General features: G+C 37.2%; 1 protein-coding gene and 1 long non-coding RNA gene across 2 annotated transcripts; both read left to right on the forward strand.

The window, feature by feature from the left end:
* Positions 1 to 1,267: 1,267 nt before the first annotated feature.
* LOC131307319 (protein kinase STUNTED) lies at positions 1,268 to 7,781 on the forward strand. The gene is made up of 10 exons (XM_058333764.1): positions 1,268 to 1,808; positions 2,666 to 2,763; positions 3,390 to 3,639; positions 3,981 to 4,697; positions 5,096 to 5,344; positions 5,456 to 5,619; positions 5,719 to 5,798; positions 6,019 to 6,166; positions 6,255 to 6,404; positions 7,158 to 7,781. The coding sequence occupies exons 1-10, from the start codon at positions 1,640 to 1,642 to the stop codon at positions 7,398 to 7,400; spliced, it is 2,268 nt and encodes a 755-aa protein (XP_058189747.1). The 5' UTR covers positions 1,268 to 1,639; the 3' UTR covers positions 7,401 to 7,781.
* On the forward strand, positions 1,808 to 2,636 carry LOC131307320 (uncharacterized). The gene is made up of 2 exons (XR_009194090.1): positions 1,808 to 1,922; positions 1,977 to 2,636. It is a non-coding gene; the product is annotated as an uncharacterized LOC131307320 (long non-coding RNA).
* Positions 7,782 to 12,971: the final 5,190 nt, after the last annotated feature.

Below are 12,971 nucleotides of genomic sequence, written 5' to 3' on the forward strand. Positions count from 1 at the left end.
ACGAAATCCAGAATTTATGTCAAGGTGGATATAATTTTACGAAGCAAACGTAAATTTTTTTTCAGCTTAACAAACAAAAGAAATAACTATGGGAAAGTCTTCAATGCACACCCCTTTAAGGTGTGTACCATATGCACCTATTGTGTGGTTCATATTGTGCCACCTCATAAAAAAATTACTTGTAGGACCGATCATTCATAACTTTTTATTTCGTATCGTAACTTTTATACTAAAAATTCGTAACTTTTCATCATATGATTCGTAACTTTTGAGTAATACATTCATAACATTTTGGGAATCATAACATTTTAGTGTATTTCAATGAGGATGCATATGATACACACCCAAATAAGGGGTGTGTATTGTAGCACTTCCCAATAACTATAAGCTAATGATACAAATATCTAACCCTGAATATTTTTTTATATTTTCGAAATTTGTACAATAGTCACGTTTGAAATATATACGTACGTAGTAAAACTACCGTTGATCAAATGATCACACATTTGATTCCGAAGCCAAATCTTCACAATTTTAATGATCGAGCATATTACTATATCATTAACCAAAAAGGTTGAATAAGTAGTTGAAATTTATATGTACGTACTTGAACCTTGCCCTACATTTTATCGTGAGACAAATATACCATGTCTTATCAAGAGGACGACAATTTCTAAGTTAGGCCTAAAAATATTTCCATTGTTCCATTTTATTTTATTTTTGCTGTTAGAAAAGAAGAAAAAGAAACCTAATGGACCGTTTGTATACCAAATGGACTTTTTTCAAGGTTATTTTCGTGATCGAAATCACATATTTCTCAAAACACGTTCTGGGCCATCATTTTTCCATTATGTAACACCCCAACCCAAGCAGATCATTGGCCTAGCTAGTACCTTGATTTTAATTCACAAGTAACGCCACATGGTCTAAAAGTTTAAACCCAAGGTACTAATAGTAGTAGCCCACAAGATTTGTTATATGCCCAGGATCATCCATGTAGACTTTCAATGTGGGATGGTGTGTTCTAAATTACGCTAGAAGACATATAAATCACATAACAATCAAACCCAATATTTGCAACTCATTTCATCTTAAAAACAAATATATTGAGCGGTGAAATTAGTCCCCCAAGAATCCAAAATTAATTAAGGTGTGTGTAAATCGACCCGGATCTGTTTATTGGGAAAAGAAAATTTGATTGTATGTACAAGCAGATAATTTCTTCCTTGGTAGCTTATTACTACTACCTTGTTAATAGCAAGTGGGGTGGCCAATGACTCTATGTTGACCAAAGTTGCCAAACGCATCATAATAGCGTAGAACAAGTAACACACGGCGCTGTTCTCTCTCCTCTTTTCACTCTTTTTTTTCTTTTTTACTTTTCTTTCTTTTTTGGTTCAAGTCTCTCTTTCTGCTCTGGTGGTGGCTTTATAGCATGATGAAAAAGCAGCAAACCAAAAATTACTACGAGTACTACCCATAAAGCCGGAACGAACACGACGGCGGTTTACGCTTTATTATACCCATAACTCCCTCCTTTTCATATGGTCCCAAAAGATGAGGCTTAATTGATCGCGCCCGTAAAAGAGAAAGACAGAGTGATAGGGATCCGACCCACGAGTTGGAACCAGCGGAAATAATGACTCGGGCTGGGGTTGCCGGAGAAGTGGAGGTTTCCGGCGGCGGGAAGACGGTGGTGGTGGGGGTGAAGTTGGATTCTCCGAGCAGGGAGTTGCTGACTTGGGCTCTGGTTAAGGTTGCGCAGAGTGGTGATCGTGTGATTGCCCTCCATGTTCTCGGTGACAATGGTACGCTTTTGTGGAGAGTGTGTGAAAATTAATCGTTTCGGTTCTCGTTTTTTGTGGGTTTGTGTGATTTTTTGGTAATTGGAGTGCTTGTTGGAATGGGTTTGTGTAAAAATCGTGGAGAGAGAGAGAGAGAGAGAGAGAGAGAGAGAGAGAGAGAGAGAGAGAGAGAGAGAGAGAGAGAGAGTTAAACTTACTCATTTTGCTCCTCTCTTTTTTCTCGGGTTTTCTTGATTTTTGCTGATTGAAGTGCTAATTGGAATGGGTTTGTGTAAAAATCGTGGAGAGAGTTAAAATTACTCATTTTGTTTCTTTTTCGTTTTTGGGTTTTATAGGTTTTTTGTTAAGTGAAGTGATAATTGATTGGTTTGGTGGGAGGGGTTTGTGTAGAATTCGTGAGAGAGAGAGAGAGACGTAAAATTATTCATTTTGGTTTTTTTTTTCTCTGGGTTTTTGCCTTTTTATTGGTAATTGAAATGCTAATTTATTTTTTTCTGGAATGGGTTGTGTGGAGAGAGAGAGAGAGAGAGAGAGAGAGAGAGAGAGAGAGAGAGAGAGAGAGTGTGTGTGTGTGTGTGTGTGTGTGTGTGTCAAAATGCTCATTTTGCTTCTCTTCTTCTTTTTGGGTTTTTTTTTTTTTTTTGCAATTTTCGTATTGAAGTGCTAATTGATTGTTTTTGTGGAAAGGGATTGTGTGAAATCGTGCAGAGAGAGAGAGAGAGAGAAAGAGAGAATTAAAACTTCGTTGTGCTTTTTATGAATTTTGAGCGGCTTTGGTTGACTGAGGTATTAAATGATTGATTGGAAGGAAAAAAAGAAAAAAAGAAAAAGGATTGATTTGGTGTTACGGGTTTGTGCAGAAATTGTGGATCCAGAAGGCAAATCTTCACTTCTCTCGCTTGTTAAAGCATTTGATTCTGTTCTTGCTGTGTATGAAGGTTTCTGCAACTTGAAGCAGGTTTGGATTTCACAAACTTTTCATACTTCAAACTATAAATTTGATCTGGGTTTTTCGTTCCGTGTTGAATTCTTTCAACTAGACTAGCCTCTGTTTGGTTTCTGAGAAAACGAAGGAAAAAAGAAAAAGAAGTACTTTCTGGTGTTTGTTAGTTGCTGCACTTCCCAAAGATCAAATTTTCATCAATCCTAAGGCCAGTATATCAAAATTAGTACTTAGTTCTTTGTTAATTGCTGCACTTCGTACAAGATCAAATACTCTTCTTCACTAAGTCCAGTACTTGCGTTGATCTTCGTAGCACGAGGGTTATGCTTTCATGGGTGCATAATGTTGAAAAATCCAAAGATCGATGTGCTGATTCCGTTTCTTTTCGTGGATTTTCTGAACAACCAGTCGGGTTGCGAAATGTTGTCGGTGGATCCTGGCTTCCAGACAATCTAGTTGTTCTTCTACAATCGCCTTTGTTTGGTTGCTGATAAAATAAGAATAGAAACTTTGTTTGGCTAAATTGTTTGAAAAGTTCAAGCACCGTCCTGAATAATGCAACTAATTCCATCTCAAACAATATGTTCTCAAGTATTTAAAAGTTAAAACTAATGAGTTTGGATGATGTTCAAAATTTTCAGGTGGATCTCAAGCTTAAGGTATGCAGGGGTTCTTCTGTCCGAAAAGTTCTGGTGAGGGAAGCGAAGTCTTATTTTGCTAATGAAGTTATAGTGGGAACTGCTCGAAAACACCATACAATTCGATCATCGGCCTCTGTTGCCAAGTATTGTGGAAGGAAACTGCCAAAAGATTGCTCAGTACTCGCGGTTGATAATGGGAAGATTGTGTTTCATAGAGAAGCATCTCCGATCACTAATGGCTGTAGAAAAGGTAGCTGTTGCTTTTGCAATTGTCTAAAATAGGAGTCTGATTGAAACTTGTAGGGACTTGAAAAACAGTTTTCCAGCTCACTTTTCAGAAACTATTTTCGAAAGAACATAAGTACTCATAGTTCTCTTATCGTATTTCCTTGTTTATGTAGTTGTTGAGAATGTGAAAAAAAAACCCTTTTGATGTTGCTTAAAAATGGGTTAAAAACATTCCTCAAAAACAAGTTTCTAAACCTGTTAAGCAAATGAATTTTTCTGAGAAGTGTACGGGAGAACTGATCCTAAAACAACAATTGAACATGCCTGTTTTAAAATAAAATTCTCTTTCCTATTGTTTGGCAGGAATCGTTGATCAACAACATAATTTGCTCTGCGCAATTCAACGGTCAGTTCTGAGTAAGAATTCCAACATACTACATGTTGCTAGTGAGGATGAAAACCCTCCTGGAACAAGCAATCAGGGTGCTTGTAGAAATTCGGAACTAGCCTTGGTGAAAGCAGACTCTCATTGTGGAGAGAGTGCCTTGAAACAGAACTGTTCCATTTGTTCCCCGGAATATCGCATTTTGCTGGAAGATTCATGTGTCCAATCAACAGAGTCATCAACTTCTGGTGATGGTGATGGTGATGGTGAACAAGACAACTCTATGGCTCTAGTGACAGTACAGAAGGTAGAGGATGAACCGAGTTCAATCTCCTTGTTGATAACTGAGATGCCAGAACGGAAATTTGGTTGGCCACTTCTTCGCCGTGCTTTCTTACCAGATCGTCAGATTTCTGTGGTTCAGTGGGCAATGCAGTTGCCAAGCAGAAACTGTTTCTCAAGTGTGTATTCAAACCAAAGTACTTGTAATCAACAGGAAGATCAATCTTCTGAACTAGATGGGGAAAGTGGTGCAATTGTACTTGTTGGTGCTGATACTCTTTCTGCTCCGTCCTCCCCTAGTAGTTCAAGAAGCATACTGGAAGAATTAGAGGGACTTCATGAGAAATACTCTTCAACTTGCAGACTGTTCAAGTATCTGGAACTTCTGCGGGCAACATCCAATTTCACTCCCGGTTTGATTTCTTCATTAGATTTGCTTTGGAGATTGATTCAATATTGTGACTAAAGAAGAACATATCTTTCTTTTTTAACTAGCTTCCTTGCGTATTTATGCGCCCGATTCACTCGATTTCGAGAAAAAGATGACTAATCCTCAACAGTTTAGAAGACGTTTTAGAAAAGCAAAAGCTCATCATTGTTGTATTGTGCTTATTTTTGAGCAAAAATGGTTTTCAGACAATTTGGAAACATATGTTTTGTGTTTTCTGAAAACGGGTGGTTGTCCAGAAATTCCTTATAAACAAGTTTCAAAAACTGTCAACCAAACAAGTTTCAACTTTTCGAGGAGTAGAGTTTGTGAGTGATTGTTATTTTCAATATTTAGTTGACCCAAAAATTTATGTTATTCCAGCGAATTTGATTGGAAAAGGAGGAAGCAGTCAAGTTTATCAAGGTCGCCTTCCTGATGGCAAGGAAATTGCTGTGAAAATCTTGAAGCCATCTGAAGATGTATTGAAAGAGTTTGTATTGGAGATTGAGATTATTACTGCCTTACTTCACAAGAACGTCATTTCACTTTTTGGTTTCTGTTTTGAGGATGGAAATCTTCTCTTGGTTTATGATTTTCTATCAAGAGGAAGCGTGGAAGATAACCTTCATGGTATGCTGTAGCATGAGAATCTGCTTAATCATTAAAAAAGTGTATGGTACTTGAAGATTGCCGTGTGCATAATTCAATATTTACTATACTTTTGGGTGTCGTATAAAGCAGGTAATAAGAAGGATCCTTGTACGTTTGGGTGGAGTGAGAGATATAAGGTGGCTGTCGGTGTAGCTGAGGCACTGCAATATCTGCACACTGAAAGTGCTAAACCTGTGATCCACAGGGACGTAAAATCATCGAATATACTACTTTCTGAGGATTTTGAGCCACAGGTAATTTATATTGACCTTCCAACGTATTGGCGTTTACATTTTTCTTGTTCTTTCTTGCTTGATATTCTTACAGTTTTGGTTGATTCGGTTGGTTTTCAGCTATCGGATTTTGGACTAGCTAAGTGGGCATCTACAACCTCGTCACACATCACATGCACCGATGTTGCAGGGACCTTTGGGTTCGTACTTTCTCCAACTTCTAAATCCTGTTCGGGTTATTGCCAAAAACAATAGATAAATAGTTGATTTTGCTGGAATTTTGATTGCATTATGCTGAATAAAAAAACTTAAATGTTCTAACTAACTGGGGAAGTTGTTTCTCAAATATGCCGTCATGGATTTTCTTGATTTTGGTATGCAGTCACTAACATGTCGGAAACATGTTATTATCTGCTGCAGTTACTTGGCTCCTGAATATTTCATGTTTGGCAAAGTGAATGACAAGATAGATGTCTATGCATTCGGCGTTGTACTTCTTGAGCTTCTTTCCGGAAGAAAGCCTATAAGTAACGACCATCCAAAGGGCCAAGAGAGCCTGGTTATGTGGGTATGTCCTCTATACTCACTGGTTTACTCTTATTCAGAATTTTCATCTTGATTGTTTCGGTTTTAAGAACGCAAATCCTCCCTTATAGGCAAAACCGATTCTAAATGGTGGAAAGGTTGCCCAGTTACTAGACCCTAGCCTGGCTAGAAACTACAATAGTGACCAGATGGAGAGGATGGTTTTAGCTGCTACTCTCTGTATCAGACGTGCGCCACGAGCTCGACCCCAAATGAGCATTGTAAGTCATCTCTATTACCTTCTTAGGAAAAAGGAATCTAAACTAAGACATTACTGTAGTTTTATTTTCCAAAGTGTCTAAATCTGGTATCCACTACTATGTAAAAAGTTGAGCTGAATTATTTTACTGCTCCCTCTAGTTTCATGTATGAATAGTCGGTCTTTTTGTTCCAACTGCTGTTTTTTGTGACTTTTATCTAGATCTAATCATTCTCACCTTTCAGTTTCAAATAGCTTCATGTTTATCCCTTTGAATTAATCATTGTTACATTATCATCTCTCACAAGGGGATACACGAAATAGATGCTTCCAAAATACAAGTTCAATTTTGCCCCACCCTACGAAATCTTGGTATTACGTCATAAGACTCATATATCATAAACAACTTGATTTGCCGCTCATAAATGTGGTGAGTATTGAGTTAAAATGGGACAAGTTTCTTCTCTCAGAACCTGATTTTAGATAATAGCATTTCGTTTAGGCTGATTTTAGATAATAGCATTTCGTCTAGGCCATTCTACAGGTTCATGAAATACCCACACCAAAATGATGTGCCCTTTTTGAACAAAGGAAGCAGGAAAATAGGGGTCAATGATTTAGACAATGTTTAAGCGTCCAAGAAAATACTACTAACCCTTTGTGCAACTAGAGCTCCTATTATCAAACGAACTATTTCCCCGCTGCCTATGATGCACATTTCCAACTTTTACCAACAGAAAGCCAATCTTTTTTTCTTTTTTTTGGTCTTTGACAGGTCTTGAAGCTCCTCCAGGGTGACTCGGAGGTAACCAAATGGGCAAGGCAACAAATTGATTCTTCAGATGGGACTGATATGCTGGATGATGAGGCGTTTCCACGCTCAAATCTCCAGTCCCATCTTAACCTTGCATTGCTTGACGTGCACGAAGATTCTCTCTCCATGAGCAGTATCGAGCAAACTGTCTCGTTTGAAGACTATTTGCGAGGCCGGTGGAGCCGCTCCTCAAGCTTTGACTAACTACGTGATGCTTGGAAACATTGCGCTTCCTTTTCGTTTGATTCTTCTGTACATCCATCTCATCTAGTTCTATTTTTTGTTAAAGTTGGCTTCTCCCATTTTCTTGGTTTCTTCGTCATGGGTTGTGGATGAGAGGTTGTTTGCCGGGGTGCCCTCCTCCTTCCCTTTCGCAGTCATACTATAGACTCTCCAATTGATGTAGTAACATTTTCCATTTTTCTGGAAAATGTTCTTGGTTCTCCTCCTCAAATATGGGCTGAGAGCTGAATTTGTTGGACTCATGGATTTTTTTTGGTTTTTGTTTAAGGGGGTGTTGCAAGCAAGTGCTGCTGCATGTAAACCTCAATAAGGCTAATAAAAGGTGATTTTGATTTCTTTTTCTTTTTCTTTTTTGTTTTGCTCTTGAGGTGATTCTGAATATGATATGCCTATTTTCTCCTGTCTGGCTGTCTCTTTTGTTTCTTTGCACTGACATTGTGCGCCTTCATCTGGTTCAGACTTCAAGCAATTCGAAAGATTTCTAATTTGATGATGACCAAATAAGATAACCAAATCAAGACGTCCCCTGTCAATTGGTGTCGGCTACACAAAGTATGCTTCATCATTTGGCCGTGTCAAGGTTCAAATTTCATAAATTCGTCTATTCTTTCCTTACCACGACATCTATGTCAATTTAAGCTTTTTCAAGTCCCGTCCATTTATAACAAAAATGTTTCTACCGTGGTTAGGGCTGCAAACAAATCGAGCTCGAGTTTAAGTCTCATTTAGTCAATGATTCAAGCTTAACACCCTAAAGCTCGACTCGATTCGGCTCGGCTTGATTAAGCTCGGCTCCTTTTTAGAGGCTCGTTAAGGGCTCGGTTCATTTACAAATGAGTCAAGCTTGAGGTCGAGTTTTAGGCTCGTTCAGTAAACGACCCGAGCTCAAACATAACAAAGCTCAGCTCAACTCGTCTCGGCTCGTTGATGTAGCTTTCTCATTTTTAAGCTTTGTCCTCCACTATCTGTTTTCTTGATTGAATCCCACTATTTCTATGATTCCCTTGGACCCTGCTTCAGCATCTTTGATTTGCACCCTCTCTTTATGCCTGTATCTTTGTCCAATGAAAGCCATCATACATGGAGCCTCAACACCTCGCCACCACATATAAACTATAGTACAGCAAAATAATAATAATAAAATATTTATTTATGTAGGCCCTATTTTATTTTCAAGTCAATTTAATCTCCACTCTTCGCAGCAGATTCCCATGTCTCTGTCACCAATGGATCTACGGGTACGGGGACAAATAAATATTGTCTGCTTGAATTGTTAACATGGCAACCATATGACGCGGGCCCTAAAAAAAAAACAATCTAGTTTTTCATTTTGTCACCACCGTCATGAGCCCATTTTGAAACCTCGTAGGTGCTATCAAACTTGATGGACCAGTGTCACCAGTGCATATGAGACTTTGTCCCGACCTTAAATGGCTAGTGCTGGACAGGATAATTAGTCTTTCAAAAACTAGTTGGGGTACGCGTAAGCTAGCCTGAACATGTGAGTCGTAAAAGAGTCTCAGAATGGTTATGTGAAGCTATTTACTTGTGACTTCTACATTGTGTGCAATGTTACTGATTTTATTGTACTAATGCAAATCTTTAGCGTCAAAGTAGTTGCTTTTCGTTGGAAATTTTTTGAATGGGTAGGAAGTTGCAAATAATAAGCTTGAAAAACTCCAAAAGCTACATTATTGCAACAAATTAAACCCTAGTTATCTTTTATTTAGAACTTTTAAAAAGCAAGAACTTCATTTGAATGGCTTAAGGAGCTGGTGCGAAGCCAAGATTTATTAGGAGTGCGGTCAATAACCTAAAGGCTACAGCATATTAAAAAGAATCTGTACTTGATAGCCTAAGAAAACAATACACTAAAATGCAAAACAAAAAGGAGTAAATTAGCTAGATATCAATTCATAAGATATACACTGAAATGCCAAAGTTAACTTATACAGTAGATATGTATTCACAACACATAGTTGTGTTTACATTTGACCCCGACAAGTTTTCATATTCTGGAATTGTGGTACGATAACCTCAATTGTAACGCTACAAAAAACAGAGTGTATCACAAAATTGTTTATTTTGCTGCTTTTTTCTTGTTTTCATCAACCATCGTCATTTATTTTTCGTTGGACAAGAGAGAGAGAGAGAGAGGAGTTCCATTCCAGTATCGGAAGAAGCAAACAAGGTATTGCCAACTATTTTTTTTTTTTTTTGGGAGAGAGAGAGAGACGAAACAACCGTGAGTTGTAAAGGGTAAGAGTTAATTTTTGCCAACTCTGGGGCAATAATATATGAAATCATATACATGGGCAAGTTCATAAGATTCCCAAAAAAGTTACACTATTTAATGGGGAAATTGCCACCCCAATTGGGTCAAGTGACCTCACTTGTATACACGGCCCTGGACTCTGGAGGCTTGTGATAACCTAAGTCACCACAGGGTTGTAATGGCTAAAAACGGTGACGTTTTGCGGCAAGAAGAAGTGGGGAAAAAAGGGCTGCAAGGCCCTGTTTGGTGAAAAGGAGAGGAAAAAAATTAAGTGCTCTAATTTTCAATTTATTTGAATTAGTGCAAAGATCTTGTTTTTCTTTTCATTTTATCTTAAAGGGTCATAATTAATTTTTGACTCTAAGACTCTCGTTAGTTAGTCCTAAGAGATATGTTGAAAAATTAAGTGCTAGTATAATTTTCAATCCGTTTGAACTGGTATGAAGATCTTATTTTTTGATCATTTTATCCTAAAGCGTCATAAATAATTTTTGACTTTGGGGCTTTTGTTAGTTAGTCCTAAGAGATACTCATTTGGTTCTACGACTTTCTTAGTGCTAACCAACGAGAGCCCTACAGTCAAAAATTATTTATGACCCCTTAGAATAAAATGATCATAAAAATAAGATCTTCGCACCGGTTCAAACGGATTAAAAATTAGAGCACTTAATTTTTCAACAATCTTTAGTCCATTTATATATTAAAAATTAGGGTTAAAAAGTTAAGTGTTCCAATTTTCAATCCGTTTGAACCGGTGTAAAGATCTTATTTTTATGATCATTTTATTCTAAGGGGTCATAAATAATTTTTGACTCTAGGGCTCTCGTTGGTTAGCACTAAGAAAGTCGTAGAACCAAATGAGTATCTCTTAGGACTAACTAACGAGAGAGCCCTAGAGTCAAAAATTAATTATGACATTTTAAGATAAAATGATACTCCCTCCGTCCCTTTTTTAGAGTTCAGTATTCCATTTTGGGCTGTCCCTTAATAAGTGTCCATTTTGTAAAGTTAGTGGGTAAAAGTTGGTGCATTATCTATTTTACCCCTACAGTAGATTTCTTTTTGAAAAAGTGAGTAAAAGTGTAATGATTATGGGTAAGTAGAGAAAGTAGAGGAAAAAATTGATGTGAAAGGTATAATGATAATGTCTTTTTAATAAGTTGAAATTACGAAGCAGAACACTTAAAAAGGGACGAAGGGAATAAGAAAAATAAGATCTTTGCACTTATTCAATCAAATTGAAAATTAGAACATTTAATTTTTTTCCTCTCCTTTTCACCAAACAGGGCCTTGCAGCCCTTTTTTTCCCACTTCTTCTTGCCGCAAAACGTCACTATTTTTAGCCACTACAACCCTGTGGTGACTTGGGTCACCACAGGTCCCCTCAAGTCTCGTCCCTCTGTGTGAGACTAGCGTGAATCGTGATAACCGACTATACCATGAAGTTAATTACTTATAGATTCTTACTTCTTTCGTCTATTTTTAAGTGTCTAGCTCGTCACTCCAATTTAGTATCAAAAAAACATCATCATTACATATTTCACATCAACTTTTACCTCTACCTTTCCTACTTACTGTCTATAGAAGTATCATTATTACACTTTTACTCATTAACTTTTCAAAATGAAATATACTTTTAAGGCCAAAATGAAAAATGCATCAATTTTTACTCACTAACTTTACAAAATGAACATTTATTCAAGAACAACCCAAAATAAAATACAAGACTCTAAAAAAGGGACAGAGGGAGTATTTCATTTTTTATTTTCTATAACATTTTGAAACTTATAATTGAAATACTAGCTATGTTTGGTAGCACTTATATTTTTATTTTCAAAATTTTCAAAAAATAGGAATGCAAAATATCTTTGGTGCGCTACTTCCATTTCCAAATAATGGTAATAGCTTCCACTATTTTGCAATTTGAGAAAGCATCAAAACGTTAATTTCACTTTTTTGGAAAACGAAAAACCGGCTGCCAAAATCTTTCGCTACAGTGTTAGAGAACTTAACTCAATAAAAACTCGGGTTCGAGTCCTTGGAGAACTCCTTTCTTTTTCCCTCTTTGTTCCTTCTCCTTATCTCTCCCCACACCATTGATGGTTCTCTCTCTCTCTCTCTCTCTCTCTCTCTCTCTCTCTCTCTCTCTGTGGTAATCTGCTTTGTTTTCCCCTTCATTGCTAATCAATTTGAATCCTTTGAAGAATACTCAGTTTTGCATGGCTTTGTGACTTGTCACAATCAGTCACAGGAATAGCACAGGAGGAGCAAATATCTTTGTCCATGGTAGATATCCAAAGTTATTGGCTTTCTTTGGACTGTTGATCAATGTGAATATAGATCCATAAGCTATTGGAATAATTTGAAAGTGTAATAGAGTTCCTCATTGTCATTGGATATATAGCTTCACCTGAATTGGCCCTCAGGCCCAAGTGGTCAGTACTTGGTGCACTGGATTGATAGTACATTTAAATGCTACATACCTGAAAAGGTACCTCGAAAAGAGAATCAGTGATTCAGATTCACTTGAATTTGAATATAAACCATTGATTTTTCTTTTCGAGGTACTCAAAATTATCCAATCTACTTGTGTTTGAGCACTTGCTCGATTGTTAAAACTTCATTTAAGATCAGTTTATACAAAAACAAACAAAGCATTAACATTTTTAATGCTCATTAAGCTTTCAAACGAAGCCCAAGCAAACTACGTACTCCTCGACTTGTTTTTGTTTGGCTTGTGTATAAAAATCCAAACTACTTGAGCTCAGATCGTGTTCGGTTAAAGAAAGAGTCCTACGACTGAGCACTTCTTAGGGGGATAGAAAACTCAACTTTAGGATCTTCCCACATTCACTGTTGAAAAAGTCCTAGTATTTTACCCCTAGAAGTTTCCATCCCCGGATGTAATCAGTAGGGATATTAGTTAGAAACTTAGATCTAAGTTGGTTTTGGTATTTTGGGTAATGAGTGGAGAGAGATAGATATAGAAATGAGATTAATAATTGAGAGAAAATTTATTGGAGATTGCAGACCGTGCACAGAGAGAGAATCCCAAATCCAAAATCCCAAAAAGAACTGGTTTACTCTTGAGGGGATTCCACACCCGTTGCTTATCTGTATGTATATGTAAGAATCTTGCTAAATAAAAATGCACCACTACTTTTCTTGACTTGGATGTTCAGCTTGAAACTCCTACAGGCCCGTTTGGTGATAGGATGCTTTTAGTTTTTAGTTGGTTTTACGACATTCACAAAAAT

The sequence above is a fragment of the Rhododendron vialii genome, chromosome 11a (assembly GCF_030253575.1).
Source record: "Rhododendron vialii isolate Sample 1 chromosome 11a, ASM3025357v1".
NCBI lineage: Eukaryota > Viridiplantae > Streptophyta > Magnoliopsida > Ericales > Ericaceae > Rhododendron > Rhododendron vialii.

Bases quoted from the DNA above. Each gene is read 5' to 3' on its own strand.
- LOC131307319 (XM_058333764.1), top strand. From the start codon at position 1,640: ATGACTCGGGCTGGGGTTGCCGGAGAAGTGGAGGTTTCCGGCGGCGGG. The intron at 4,698-5,095 runs GTTTGATTTCTT...ATGTTATTCCAG, and splicing joins AACATCCAATTTCACTCCCG to CGAATTTGATTGGAAAAGGA. The intron at 5,345-5,455 runs GTATGCTGTAGC...CGTATAAAGCAG, and splicing joins CGTGGAAGATAACCTTCATG to GTAATAAGAAGGATCCTTGT.